At 36.4% G+C, this 16048-nt stretch overlaps 1 protein-coding gene across 1 annotated transcript; it reads right to left on the reverse strand.

The window, feature by feature from the left end:
* Positions 1-570: 570 nt before the first annotated feature.
* Positions 571-11284, reverse strand: LOC129281277 (UPF0561 protein C2orf68 homolog). The gene is made up of 4 exons (XM_054917216.2): positions 11020-11284; positions 8144-8268; positions 5387-5478; positions 571-3486 (listed from the first exon to the last, which is right to left on the reverse strand). Exons 1-4 carry the CDS (start codon positions 11133-11135, stop codon positions 3364-3366), a joined length of 456 nt encoding a protein of 151 aa, XP_054773191.1. The 5' UTR covers positions 11136-11284; the 3' UTR covers positions 571-3363.
* Between the last annotated feature and the right edge of the window lie 4764 nt (positions 11285-16048).

Genomic DNA, 16048 nt, shown 5'->3' on the forward strand with positions numbered 1-16048 from the left:
GCTGCGCTTGTTGCCCACCTGGACATGTGAGGTTACAAAGGCAATATGCCCTGGATCGTAGAAAACAGAATTCCTAAGCACACCATACTATGAGGGCATCAGGCCACAAATAGTACTTTTTAGAGGTCCTGGCTCATTATTTTGTACATCTTTGTGAAATTTTTGTAAATGAATTTGATGTTGATCTCTACTGTTGCCGAATGAATTCAATTCAATTCAAATCTAATTGAGGGAACCGACTAGGCTTTGCAATCTTTTGCTTTGTTTCCAATTGAATTTCAAATTCTCATTGAGCACTCCTTAAAGGTCAAGTCCATCCCAGAAAAATGTTGATTTGATTCAATCAAGAAAAATCAAACAAGCATAACGTTGAAAATTTCATCAAAATTGGATGTACCTGTAAAATAAGAAAGTTGTGACATTTTAAAGCTTTTGCTTATTTTTCACAGTTTATGCACAACTCAGTGATATGAAAATTAGAGAGTAGATGATGTCCCTCACTCACTATTTCTTTTGCTTTTTTTATTGTTTGAATTATACAATATTTCCATTTTTACAGGTTTGACAATAATGTCCAAAAATTTTGAAACAATGTTAATTCCACATGTTCAGGGAGGAATAAAACTTTGTTTCACATAGTAATGAGGAGAAAATTAAGATATCTTATATAATGAAAAACAATAAAATAAATAGTGAGTGGATGATGTCATCAGTCGCCTCATTCGCATACCGACCAGGAAGTGCATATGACTGTTTTGTGAAATGAAGCAAAACTTCAAAATATCATAACTTTCTTATAATTTGCATCCGATTTTGATCAAATTTTCAGTGTTAAAGGATCTATGAAATGAACAATTACTGAAATTGCGAATTCGTGTGAATTTCACATTTTATGAATCTTGAATATTTCCAAAATGTCATGCAATTTCATTTACACCATGTTACCACCTCCAACCCCCCTTAAAAGAAAATTTTTGACTTGCCATAAAAATCGTCCACGTTCAGAAATTGAAAACATTACTGTACTTACGTAGAGCGGAAATGACGTAAATCCTTAGACGACATCCTAAACATATCCCACAATCCTACGCATGTACATACATGATTTTTGTGTGGTATTGAGTGTTTTAGTCTAAGTTACTGACTCTGTTTTGCAGCTGAAATTTGTTGTTTGCCTTCTTTTTGTTTTTGTTTTCGGGAGGACATTTTTTAATTCATCACATTTAATCTAGCCATTCAGATTTATTTTCGCACTTTAGCCTGATACAACACTTTTGAAAATGTTTTTTTAGTTGCGCTCTCGCCTAATTCTCGGCTCGTACTGCACCAGCAGGCGCTCCGTGTCAAATCAAACCTGCGATCTTTCCTGCCTGGCTTGGGGTAATTGGGATAAAGTCAAATAACCTCTACAACTAATTGAGATAATGAGTGTATTCTTTTTTTCTTTACTTTTGTTATTCTTTTGATTATAATCTCTCATGATGGAGGAGGAATCAATGTACGGAGCCTTCTGAAGACTTCGGGAAGATGCATTGTTGGTGGATGCAGCGATGAAAGCCATCATGGGCTGTGGACGTACAAAATGCCTGCCAAAAATGCCCAACACGGGGGGAAATTTTTTTTGCAACCCAGAAGCGTTGGATTTCGTTTGTTGGGAGGAAAAGTAAGTTTAATGCCAACGATGCCCGGAAATATGCCGGCATTGTGGTTTGTAGCGGGCACTTCACAAAAGATGACTTCAAGTCATCCGATGTCTTGATGTAACTTTTTATAATCATTTCCTGAGATCTTTATATGAATTTGCATTTCATGAAGAGAGACCCCAAATTACAAGTATGTGACAGTTCTGAACTACATGTAGCTGTAAAAAAATTCAGCTGAGCTAATTGGAGCAAAATTTATTTAAAAAAAATCCAATTAGCACCCAAGAACAAGTTACCAGTCGTGCAGAACTTTCAAATAGCTTCATGAAACGGCCGCAGGTTATCGAAATTCACATTGAACTCGTTCTATTATTAAAGAAATCGGAAAATAAAAAGACATTATCTATGTCGTCATTTGTATAATAATCTAATATTTTCTTTACAAATCATGCAACATAAATATTTTAGCAAAACAAGAGTGACATAATCAAAGGCATGATCATTCTGAAATATAAAATACAATTTTCACTTTTCATGATTTTTTTTTCATAAAAGAGCTTTAGTGTCATCATCATAACATGATTGTCACTGTTCTATTTCAATGAAAAGTTCTATAAAATAAAAAAGACTCAAACATATACTGTACCATTCTGATTTCAATACTCTACATCTATGCAGCAATCTTATTTCACATTAAAAAGAAATGAAAATTGAACTTCCGCTTTATGTATATATTACTCTATGCAATAAATAATGTACATAAATAAAAATTAAAAAAAGATCAATAAAAGAAGCCTGCATGTTTTCATGCCCTATCATATTCTATGTACTCTATCATATCTCCATAGCTTGAACACTTAGACTACTTCATATTCATAAGAAGCTATTTTTTTTCTATGTATCATAGGATGAACAATCATTAAAGACTGCTAGCTAGCGCTAGTTTCTAATAACTTTCCTTAAAAGGAAATTATTACTTACTCATTTCAACTTTTAGTTAATTTAATGAAAGGCTAATTTCAAAACATATCTTTTTTCTTCATGTCTTTTACCAATTCTCCACATGTTTGTTTCTTGGAGCAAAATGGTCATTTTGAAAACATTGTTTTTTCATGAAGTATCAATGTGCTTTTATCACATGCTGTTTTCATTTTCATTTTTCAGAATTAAAAAAAAAAACGTTTACATGGGTGCCATTTTCCCTCATACAGGTTTCTCATATTTCTTTAACTAAAACACAATGCTGATTTTTTATCTTAATGATGACATACATGCATCTTCATGTCTATACAAATCTTCTTTTCCTCATAAACCAATATAGTAATTTGAATTACATTTATTTCTGACTTCATGACTTTCCAATGTGCTTTCATCAAATGCAGTTTTTTCTGAATTTTGAAATAAAAATGGGCCTTTTGGTGCCATTATTCCTCTCAAACCATCTTCACATCAATAAGCATGAGCTTATCTCAATCATCTTTTTTTGTCTTACATCAACATGGCGTAAGAAATAATACCAAAATATACCCTTTCATATGAAAATTCAACAAGGACATACAAGGAATACACACAGATTGAAAACATATACCAGTTTGATTGTTTCCTTTCATCAATCAACCTTCACGTTGCAGACCTCACTGTTGTGCCGTCACCTTGACAGGCGACCTCATCTGGCATTTGACCTCATCTGACCTCAACTTTGACCCGACCTGATGCTGCTTCACGTCAGAAATCCTCTCTTCTCCATTTCCTCCTCGATGAATGATCCTAAAGCCTTGATGTAAAGACCATTGAGCCTGCATTGCCTCCCAAAACGAACTGCTATGCCATGGGGATCATCGCCCTGTTTTTTTTTTTAAGGATTAAAATCAACACAGTGTTATTAGAATTTAAACTTATTTTCCACTGTTTTCGTTTATGGACAGGGATGGCAACCTTGTAAACTGAACTGCAGTATTTTGAGGGATGAAATAAAAACAAGTGGAATGCCTCTGGCGGTCTCACTTGCATCACACGATTCAATATAGCAGCAGTGCTGACTTTGAAAACTACTATAAAATAATTGTTCACAAAAGACACCATTCATATAATGATACAACACTACGTTCATTGACATTTGACTTTGATCATGTGACCTAAAACTTGTCAGTGATACTTGATTACCCCTATATCCACATTTTATACACTATATCTATAAACTTTGAAAGTTATGACAGCAATCTAATAATTACCTCTAAAATGGCCAAAGTTTAATGACCTTAAATGACCTTTGACTTTGGTCATGTGACCTGAAACTCACATGAAATGTTCAGTGATACTTGATGACACTTATGTCCAAGTTTTATGAACTAGACCAATATACTTACAGAGTTATGATGGTAATTTAACAAATACCCCCAACATGGCCGAAGTTCATTGACCTTGGTCATGTGACCAGAAACTCGCACAAGATGTTCAGTGATACTTGGTTACTCATATGTCCACGTTTTATGAACTAGACCAATACACTTACAGAGATATGATGGTAATTCAACAAATACCCTCAACATGGCCAAAGTTCATTGACCTTAAATGACCTTTGACCTTGGTCATGTGACCTGTAACTCGGACGGGATGTTCAAAGGTACTTGATTACTCTTATGTCAAAGTTTCATGAATCAGATCCATAAACATTCAAAGTTATGATGGTAATTCAACAGATACCCCCCACATGGCCAAGTTCATTGACCTTTGACCTTGGTCATGTGACCTGAAATTCGCACAGGATGTTCAGTGATACTTGATTACTCTTATGTCCAAGTTTTATGAACTAGACCAATAAACTTTCTAAGTTATGATGGTAATTCAACAAATACCCCCAACTTGGCCAAAGTTCATTGACCTTACATGACCTTTGACGTTGATCATATAACCTGAAACTCCCACAGGATGTTCAGTGATACTTGATTACTCTTATGTCCAAGTTTCATGATTCAGATCCATAAACTTTCAAAGTTATTATGGTAATTCAACAAATACCCCCAATTTGGCCAAAGTTCATTGACCCTAAATGACCTTTGACCTTGGTCATGTGACGTGAAACTCAAGCAGGATGTTCAGTAATACTTGATCAACTGTATGTCTAAGTTTCATAAACTAGGTCCATATATTTTCTAAGTTATGATGACATATCCAAAACTTAACCTTAGGTTAAGATTTTGATGTTGATTCCCCCAACATGGTATAAGTTCATTGACCCTAAATGACCTTTGACCTTCGTCATGTGACCTGAAACTCAGGCAGGATGTTCAGTAATACTTGATTAACCTTATGGCAAGTATCATGAACTAGGTCCATATACTTTCTAAGTTATGCTGTCATTTCAAAAACTTAACCTTCGGTTAAGATTTGGTGTTGACGCCGCCGCCGCCGCCGTCGGAAAAGCGGCGCCTACAGTCTCACTCTGCTATGCAGGTGAGACAAAAACCGAGAATTTATGGTAGAAAAACAGTATTTTGCAATTATCTGCAATAGACAATGTGTATCATACAATTTTGGGAAAAATGTATTTCTATGAAATCTGCAATATTTTCATTAAAAAAAATGCAAAAAAAGAACACTTGATATTTCTGCATATTTCCAAAAAAAAAGGCCTCCAGGTATCATTTAATAATCTGAAAATCAAATGGCCACTTTCTGAAAAAAAGAAATAACTAAAATTGCTTACTGTTTTGTGAAAGGGTTGTAAATATTATGCAACATACCTTGTGTACTAGCCATTCTGAAATTTCTCTGTCTGGGTCCTCATACTGAAGCCTGAAGATGGTTTTATCACTTTCATCAGTATGTCCACTTCCTTCAAAGAAATATGAGAAAATGACCAAAATCATCAATTCTCTGCTTTTTTTAAAGCAATTCTATGAGCAATTCTAGTTTTAAATGAAAGAAAGTTTGTTGCTTATAAAACCAGCACCTGAAAACTTAGATGAAAATCACCCAAACTTCCCGAAGGCATTTAAAAATTTCCCAGACCCCACTCTAGCTTGATTTATACAGACCTGCCAACCTCTGGGAATGAAAAATTGTATTCTGTGATTTAAAAAAAATGTATTTTCCCCACAAAATTGCATTTCATAATAAAATGTGCGGTGCTCAAGCTGCATGCAAGCTAGAATGCACACTGCTCTTGCAGATGAAAAAAAACCATTGAAACATGTGTCTCACCCTGGTTTTAACAAAATGATTGAAAAAAAAAAAAAGTTACCTGAAATTACATTGATCCAATAACCATATTTGTGTAAGTTTTATGAAAAAGAGACACAAAGTATGTTTTTTCTTTATAGAATACGATTTCGTAAAAAAGAATCGTTGAAAAGAAAAACGTACTGTCGTATTTTGGTTGCAAAAACGTACTAAATACGCCAAAAACGTACTGGTTGCCAGCTCTGTTTATAAAGCGCTTTTTGCCTGAGGATACCCCAGCTTTGGCTATGATGCCCAAAAAGGTGCTCAAGCATTCAAGGAATTTCTACCTACCGGGTACCCATTCACCTCACCTACATGTAGGTTGAGTGCAGCATGATGTGGGTGAATTTCTTGCTGAAGGAAAACACGCCATGGCTGGGAATCAAACCAACGTCACTCAGATTGAAAGAGAGTCGTAACCACTAGACCACGACGCCCCCACCCCATTCATTGTAAACAAGTACACTTGCATATAAAGTTGACCCTCCTATAAAGCTAAATATCCACCTTGGTCAATTAAGGCATTTAATAAGTCAATTGATCAGATTATGCAAAACAAGTGTATTTCTGTCACAATTTCCCCAAAGTTGAACAGATTTTTCTGGCCCCAAAAAATTTTACTTTAATATGCAATGTTACCTACAAATATGTAATCATAATGAGTGATTAATTTGAGAGGAAACCTGTAAATCATTTAATAAATTGCACATTATCATAGATACATAGTGATCTACATGAACACTGAAAGCCCCCCCCCCCCTTGAATCAAGGTCAATAACTTTTTAATGAGGATGAGTTGAGCAATCTACTTGAATATACACATTGCAACAATTACCAGCTATTATTAGAGAGAAAATAAAGACAGGCATTATTTCATAAGCACAGGGAAAAGATTAATTTTGGATGTTTGCAAGATTTATTCATTCAAATTTAACTTCCTCTCTTGTACATAAATTCTTAAATTTTTCAGGGGGGGGGGGGGTAAAATTTGCCTAACACTGCACCAAAATGCGTTTAAAAAAATCTGCAATAGCCCAAAGGTGGAACAAATTCTGATTACAATTCTTTCCTTGAGATCTACATGTAAGACCTGTTTCACAAAACAGCTTGTAGTTAAAAGCTACTTAAATCATTTGATTTGATTGGATGCTAGTAAACTTTAGCTTTATATACATTTTATGTAGAAATTGTGCACTTTTTATAAATATGACAGGTCCTTTTAAAATAGGACCAGTGATTATCTTTTATACAACTTTTCAAGACTTCAAATCATTCTGTTTATGGGATTTTGTTAAAAGTGCTAAAAAAAGATTCAGTGACCTCGATTCCCCAAGTTCACAAGCTATTGTTTATGACTTTTCGTCTTCTAATATTCCTGTTATAAAACGAATATGTTTACATTGACTAGCGCACTTGACAGGTTGGTGAACTTTCCTAGATTTTCTTGTGTGGAGAAATCTTTGAAATATGAGACAGTGCCTGTATAGCTGGGATGATCCAAATGTTCTGACCAGCACCCCTACAATAGTGCTAACCATCTGTTAGTAGACCAAGCACCCCAGGGGGCATTGGGACCTCAATAAGGTGGAAAAAAGCTGCCAGAGTAGTCGGACTTTCAAGCACCATTGTACAATATCCACAGATATTTAATCAAGATCTTTATCTTAGATATAATTTGTAATACCTAAACTGCGATAAACAATAAATAATTTCACTCAAAAAATTCATTAACTAAAAGAGAAAAAAAATCACTAAACAATGCACCCTGCCGAAAAACCTTGTCATCTTTGTGTACAATTGAATGCACCACCCAAAAGTCTATGCGCTATTGTCGCCTAGACTAGTATGAGGTCAATACTGTAAACTGTTAGTATTGTGTTTTGAGTCTTTCGACCTCAGCCCAAGTGAATAAACCTGTAGATAGACCTAGAGTCTATGGCCGGACTTCTGAATTGGGTTTAACTTAAACTCAGGTTTCAAGTTGTGGTTTAAGTATGGATAGCCAATTGTTACATAAATCACTATTCCAGTAAAGATATCATATTTCAGCTCATTTGGCTCTCAAATTATTCATACTGTAATTACATGTATCAAGGAAGTATAAATAGATGATTGTCTTCACCATTGAAGAATCAGGAAAGAGCACAGTAAACATAAGAAACATACAACTTAATACAAATTTGACACTTTTGGCTTCCCATAATTTAAGCACAGAGTTTGTAGACCATGGTCTATAAAGTTAAACCTGACTTCAGAATACGGGCCTATATATTTACCTTTGTTTCCTTTTACAGGAGGAACATAAATGGCTTGTCCTGGTTTCTTTGCATGGCTCTTGTTTTCCTTTGCGATTGTTTTCTGCTGCTCTTGCATTACTTTCACCTCCTTGTCGTAGTCATCCCTGAAAAAAAAAAATTTGATTAGCCTTGACAGTCACTTTGTCCAACACAGCCCCCCCCAAAAAAAAAAAAAAAATTTGCCTGTCTATAGTAAGAGTAAAACGGTTAGCAGTTAAGTCGAACTTTAACTGTTAATCATTTTACTTAAGATCTACAGTAAAAAACCCAAATATCGGATGGTTCCACATAAGCCCGAGTCATATCGATTATTTTGAAAACCGGTGTTCGACAGCTTTAATTCGATCGAACATTGATGCATCGAATTTTGAAGGCGCGGCAGGGAAAATCAAGTCAATTCTTTTTTGCTCCGGCAGTCGCGTCGATGCGCTATGCACGCTTTATATGCGCTGGCCGGGTGAGCGTTGCACAAGCAGATGATAGAGCAAAGTTTGTTTGTATTTTCCATGATCACAAAACACAAAAAAAGCCGGGGACCAATGCAGAATTCTTCCCAAAATATCATCAACAATGTTATTTGCAGATGACAACATATAAGTTTAAAATGAAACAATATCAAAGACATGAATCACGCAGAGTCGATCCGAACGATTTTCGGTCAACTAGCATTCGCGGTCCAGACTCGCACACACCAGCCCCGCCCGCAGCCCCGTACACTCACTCTCCCGAAACGACAGGCGTGCTTGATGCCAGCGCCAGCAAACAAGTGCAAACAGCGGGAACACTGTAACTTGCCTGAGATTGAGTAGTTGGATCCAAAATGAGCTCCAAATTGATGGGAATAAATACGTAATTTTCTCTGGATGGTCATTTGAATTGGTATTCAATGCTGATATAACGATTGTGAGGAAAGATTGTGGAATATGAGTTATGACGATGTTCGAGAATTAATCCTGATATGATAATCCACTTTTTTTATATTTTAGACAGAAGACAAGAGCATGCGATCGAAATAAATATGAATGTCTCGGATCGAGCTCTAAATTCATATAAATTATTATTGGATGTTAAATAATTACGATTCAATAAGATTTTATGGCCATACTAAAAATATTGACGAAGTCAGCAAAGTATATATCATGTTCATTAATAGTATTATCTGGCATTATTTTTATTTTTATTCCATCTCTGGCCTGGACGTCTCCGGAGCTAGCTCCGAGAAAAAAGAAGCACAATGCGCATGCGCGTTCGTTGACGTAGGACATATTTTCCATTCATGAAAACAGAGCCCAAAGTTGGGCACAAACTAGCTTCAAATTGATGGGAAAAATATCAAACGCAATTTTTTCTGTTTTGTCATGTAAAATGTTATTATATGGTGATATTACGATCTTGAAAAGAGTTTCTGCATTTTGACAATGTTCGAGAATCAATCCTGACGTGATAATTTTTTTTTAGACAAGTGCACTCACTCAAGTCGATCGTCATGTGATGTCCGTCATTGAAAATTGAAACGAAATACAAACGTTTCACATCAAGCTCTAAATTCATATTAAATGATTATCATATGCAAATTATTGTTAAATATTACGATTAAATAATGTTCTATGGTCATGATATTAATATTGTTCATGATAGCAAGGTTTATTTTACGTTGATCCATCAATTTTTCGGCTATTTTCTGGTTTGATTAAAGCACAGTACTGCGCATGCGCTGCACGATCGATGACTTCCATTCATGAAGAATTAATCGTGCATATTATCCCGGCAAGAGCAGACGAGTAAGACTCGAACTATGACCGAAATAAACTTCAAATTAATGGTGAATAGGCATCATAATTACACAATCGGTTTCATTTTGGGGGAATACAAATCAAGTAAGTAGTAGTCAAGTTGGACATTACTCTTTATTTTGATGATTGTGTGAACCAAACGAGTCGGCCAGCCGACGTATTTTTTTTTTTTTTTTTTCGATGCACCGATTTTGCAAAATCTGCACCGGCGCTCGATGACATCGATCGAACACCGATTTTAAAATCGATTCGACTCAGGCTTAGTTCCAAATATCGGACAAAAATGAATTTGATGTGTCATTTATCATTCTTATCATAACAGAAGGTATATCAAATAAATTTTTACTTGTTAGCACCTCAAAACAATTTTTAAAATGTTCCTGGTCGTCCGTTTAGTAACCTGTTTTATTTTCCTTTAGAAATCCACTGCCAAACGCGGTTCATGGATGTCATGGTGCGAGGTTAGTATACTAATACTAACCTCGCAATACTTGTGAGAGCCCATATTATAATCGAGGTATTAAAGTGCATAACTTATTTTTTCCCCTTTTATTTGGGTGCTATTGCGCGCGACCCCATTCTACCCCATTTTGGAGAGTACCCTCTGCCTAATAAATACACGGACGAGTCCTGGGCTCAGGCCCGAGCTCCCTGCCTGGGATACTATAGGGCGATTGCATGCTAGAAAAAAAACCGAAAAGTTGTCTCCTTCTACCCCAGTCTCGATCGGCCATTTTGTTACAATCCATAACAAAAATGGCCGATCGAGACGGGGGTAGGAGAGAACTTTTCGTTTTTTGAGGTTCCAGTCTGTGCCCAGACATGCCAGATGTCAGGAAACTGCCACTCGTTAGACCTTCATCCATATAATCGTGGTAAGTGCATAATTTCTGTTTTCACAATTCATTTGGAGAAATTCAGACCATAAATCACCCTAGTCCCGTGAGTATTGTAAAATACACGGTAAGCCCCTGGGCTCCCGCCCTCTGCGCGGGCGGGAGCTCCCTGGGTTAGCCTTGCTGAGGCTGTGCCTGTGCCATGCATGATCAATTATCGCCTGACCTCTTTTGCTGGTTGCGAATGATATGTTTCATGAATCCGGAAGTAAGATCTAAACGAGAAACATTTCCGCCACGGTCACTCGTCCCATCATCCAATTCCAAGTCACAATCTTCCATTTTAATCCTGGCCTTTCACTTAATTTTAAGCTGGCAAGAACCCCGTCGCCTGTCGCCAATTTAATATAGATCGAGAGCCAGTGTCATAGGCGATTTGAACCGGCCAGCCGATCGGGGCCGGAGGAACTAATCGGCGGCTCTTTTTATCCGCCGATTTGTTCCGAATTTTGTTGTGTGATGCGATCGTCATAGCCGATTTGTTCCGACCAGGCGATTTGTTCCTATATACGCCGTTCATGCAACTTTGACACCCCTTCAGCAAAAATGTAGAATTCCAGTAGTCCTTTTCAACCAATAATTGGCTCCTCCAAATCAACCACACCCACAGAACAATATAGTTGCCAATTTATGAATCTTATTTTGGACATAGAGATGTATATAGTGGATCGTATTACCGAACACTTTTCATGAATTCAATCATATCAAACACATTATTCTCATAAAATGCACCAAACATTCACCATAAATACACAATTACCTACAAAATATAAATATGTAAAAATTTTGCCGAAATCGTTTTTCCTTTATACGATATTAGCTTCCAATCGGACCCCTCTTCGCATGTGAAATATTTTGGTCACTTGAAAAAGGTATCGTATTACCGAACGTGTGTTTTCTATGGGAAAAGTTGAGAAAAAAAAAACAAAATCACTGATGAGCTATTTTGACCATATTTTATTATTTTTAGAATATTAAGACTTTGAAAAATTGTTTTTTACCATTTTTCATCATCTTTCTATTCAAGTTCTCTTTGGAAGGATGTTGCAAAATTTTGAGCGTATGAAATTATTTTCTGATGCGTAGGATGCGTTCGGTAATACAAGGCCGGTCGGATATACAATCACTCACTATATATATGTTTTGGAAATATATAATTTATGCATTATTTTAGCACACTTCCAATTGATTACAGCTGTGTTGGGCCACGAAGTCATATTCACACTGAGCGCTCCCTTTGTACACCTGCATGATGTGCTATTCGTGAACTTCGATTTTGTATAGATCTATGTCTTCATTACTCAAGTAAGAAATCGGGGCAAGAAATAGGATGGGATGGCGACTGATGTGCTGAGGGTGGGTGGGGGTAAACACTGCTGCGTGCTCATATGCACCAAAACCCCCAAAGTAGAAAAGAAAAAAAATATATATCAATAAAAGAACTAAAAGCTTAATAGTCCAACAAGGCTGCCAAAAACACAGGGAACTCTCAGTGACACTTTTTTTCTTTCTTTTTGGAGGGGGGGGGGGGGGCTAAGGGGCTAAGCAGGGGCCGCGGTTTTTTCCAAAACCGTGTACAAAAACGTAAAAATGACCACAGGATTGTATTTTTTTGCATGGTCAGCCCCCCACACTTTTGGCTCAGCCCCCCCCCCCCCCACTTTGAAAACCGTTCCGCGGCCCCTGCTAAGGACCCCCGGGTATATAGTCCTAAAAGGAGGTGCCAAAAGGAGAAAGAAATAGATGAAAATATAAGGGAGAGAAAAAAAGGGAGATTCGAAGAAGGATCGCTAAAATGGGGGAAAGTATAAGAGAGAAAAGGGGAAAAAAGGAAGAGGCAATTAAGGAGGGGGTAGAAAGGGAAAAAAGAAGGGTGACAAGGGGGAGATTAAAAAGGTTATACAAGAGTGTGGGTGGCTATTTAAAGTGTGGCCTGTAAGGAGGTGCCGAATTGATCATAATTATGTTCGACCTTTGGGCAGCAATTTGATGTTTGGCCTGGGACGCATTCATGTTTCACATGGGGGGGGGGGGACAAATTGACATTAAATTACTTAGGGGGCATCAAATTGACCTGTATAAATGAGGGGCCACCAAATTGACCTTAAAATCGGGGGAGGGGGGGGGGGCTTTGGTGCTGACATAAGCAAACACACACACAGGTGTATATATATCTTATTTATGACGACTCAAAACTGGTCGTAGCTTCCTACGATCATCAAAGCTTTGCGCAATAAGATACTAAGCAGCAACAAGTTTTGTATTGTCGTTTTTTTTTCACTGATCATTGAAGTATGGCACCGACGTTCTGTCCGCGGGTCATTTCTCAAGCTATATATTTCACCAAATTTATACATACGAAGAAAAAGGAGAATAATATAATCAGGGGCGGCGGAGCAAATTTGAAAGTGGAAGGGGCACGGGGAAAATGGGGGAACTTCCTCTTTTGAAAAGTGAACTTAAAACAAAAAACAATTTTAAAAGAAAATAGTCTACTATATATCTACCCCAGAGGCATAATGAGGCAAAAGTTTTGAGGGGGCAGACTTGGTGTACGATTTTTTTCTAAGCTGCGAGCTAGCAAAATGTTGACATATTTTAATAAAAAATATAATTTGTGATATATAGATTTTGACACAATTTTCAGAGAATAATATATGTCAAAAGGGGGTATTGTGTGCAAACAGATACCCCCCCCCCCCCATGCCTAAGGTAGTGCAAGATGTCCTCTCATTAAATAAATAAAAAATCACGGACCATGTTTACAATCAAAAAGTAAAATGTTGTATAAAAACTAGCTCCTACTCCAAAAAAGAGACGTGGTACAGTACCGTATATGTCAACTGTCCAGCGCTGCAATATACGCATGTCGCGTGCGCAAAAAAAGTGTAGCCGTACGAGGCTGAAATACCTCTTATCTAGACAAACAATTTTTATTTTAGACAGAATTATAGAAATAATCGGTTCTGTTATAGTATTAAAATTACATTAACAATTACACCAATATTGAAACATTTGATCAAAACAAATATTTATAGAAATATATTTCTTATCTTTAAACAGAATTATAGAAATCATCATTTCTAAGCTATAATATTCAAATTACATCAAAAATTACACTAAGATATATATTGACATTTATCAAAGTAAATAATTATAATATCTACCTTAGAAAGATTTGATAAATGTGGAAGCAAACGGCGGCTCTCCTATCGTTTCGGCAAAAATTTGAACCAGTCATTTGGAACTGGCGGGCCCGATCGACTAGCCGTTTTGTACTGGTGGTACTAATCAGCTAGCTGTTTTGGACCGCCGGTACCCGGGCCAGTTCGCTATGACACCGGGCTATGGGCGCAGTTCATCAACGAACGTAGAGGGCAGCAACACATATCGACGATTTACGGTGGCTGCCTATGAAGCGTATATACTATTAATTAGCGTTTTTATGAAAGATTTATATTGTTTAATGTAAAAAAAACGGCCAAAGAAACATATATAATTAAAAAATACACTGGAATAATTAAAATGTATGATTTGCGATCCAAATTATATGATAATTTTGCAGTTGATAAATTAGAACGACGTATTCCTGCATGATTATTCAATTTAATTCAATTCATTTATTTCACTCGATAAAAATAACATTGAAAAAAAAATATATAAAAATAGGCCTATACAGGTAAATAAGAAATACACAATGACAAGAACAAAACAAAGTAACAAAAATGATAATACAGTAAATAGCGTACAAAACAGGCTTCGAGTGTGGACTGGCATTAAGATCTGTTAGAAGTTCCACCCCAGTAAAGAAAGAAAAAGAAGGGATACAAAACAGAACATACAAAGACAAAAGAATACAAGGGTTATTGCTTTGATAAGAATAATTATGCCCTGATGAAACAGTTTCTGACAGCATATAGTTGTTTTTTTCATGCATTTGATTTGTTTTGTTATATTTTTCCTTTTGTTCTGTTTATTGTTAGAAATGTTAATTTATCATTGTAATGTTCGATATAATTTGTAAAAAAAATTGTGCATTTTATTTTGATTGTAATCCTTCATATTTGGATTTGAAATCAATAAAAATAATCTTTAAACTTGAAACTTGTAAATATGCCGTTCCTACACGAGTGTGCCCTCCTTTTGAAAGTCACAGCATACCTTTTTTTAATAGCAATATGTCCTTCATACACAAGTAAGGACATTTTTTAATACTATTATTATTTTTATTTTTGCTTTTCATTTACGTGGACGATTAAACCTTCATTTTTAGGTGGAAACCCTTTTTTTTGCTCGTCTAATTTTGTTTGGGAAAATGTGCCCCCGGCCGCGCGGGTGTGCCCCCTTGTAAAATCCTGGATCTGCCCGTGGTTGTGTCTTTGGTTTTCTGCCGATTCAGGCTCATGTACTTTTTTTTCTTTACGAAACGATTACGGGGGCTTAATTGCGTTGGAAGAGGGGCGGGGCAGGAGGGACGGGAAAGGTGGTCTGAATGATTGATTTGATTTTAGTTTGTGCAGTTATTGAATTTGTAAATTAGCATATAAATCATTATTTCTGCTTGGCATATGTTACTGGAAGAACTAACTAATACTTTGAAATACACACACACACACACACACAAAAATAAACAGTCAGGGCAAAAAATGGAATGGGAAGAAACTAGAAGTCCATCAATAGGAAGGTCTGGCGGGCCTGTGCTAATCAATATTAGGCCTATATACCTTTCAAGTTCTATATAGGCTTGGGCTGAATGTATCAAGACTCACCGAGTCCCCCAATAGTGATCAAACATTAATAATAAAGAGGGGGGGGGGCAAAAAAGAAGGGGCATGCAGAGAGGAGATACGAAGAAGCCACGAAAGATAATGGAGGTGGGTATATAAGGGGATAGAAAGAGTTAATTGAAAAAAAAATTCAGGTCAAGGCCTAGCAATAAATGCCGCGTAATTCGCGCTTGTATATTGCCTTTTAATGAGATTCATAATCATGTTCATTATTAACTGACGGCGGAGCTTTAAAAAAATCAGGTCAGTAAAAACTTATTTCGAATTGATATCGTTTGGTTGCATAAGCATTTATCATTTTTAGGTTTTAAACATTCTTCTCGCGTTTCGTGCCGATACTGTTTGTTTGAATTGAATAACTTAATTTCTTCCATTATTTCATTTCCCTTCTTTTCCTTTACAATTTCC

The sequence above is a fragment of the Lytechinus pictus genome, chromosome 18, assembly GCF_037042905.1.
Source record: "Lytechinus pictus isolate F3 Inbred chromosome 18, Lp3.0, whole genome shotgun sequence".
NCBI classification, from domain to species: Eukaryota; Metazoa; Echinodermata; class Echinoidea; order Temnopleuroida; family Toxopneustidae; genus Lytechinus; species Lytechinus pictus.

Excerpts from the sequence above, each read along its gene's own strand:
- LOC129281277 (XM_054917216.2), bottom strand. The coding sequence starts at position 11,135 with ATGGAAGATTGTGACTTGGAATTGGATGATGGGACGAGTGACCGTGGC. Across the intron at positions 8,269-11,019 it reads ATTCGCAACCAGCAAAAGAG|GGATGACTACGACAAGGAGG; the intron begins GTCAGGCGATAA and ends TTTTTTTTTCAG. Across the intron at positions 3,487-5,386 it reads CAGAATGGCTAGTACACAAG|GGCGATGATCCCCATGGCAT; the intron begins GTATGTTGCATA and ends AAAAAAAAACAG.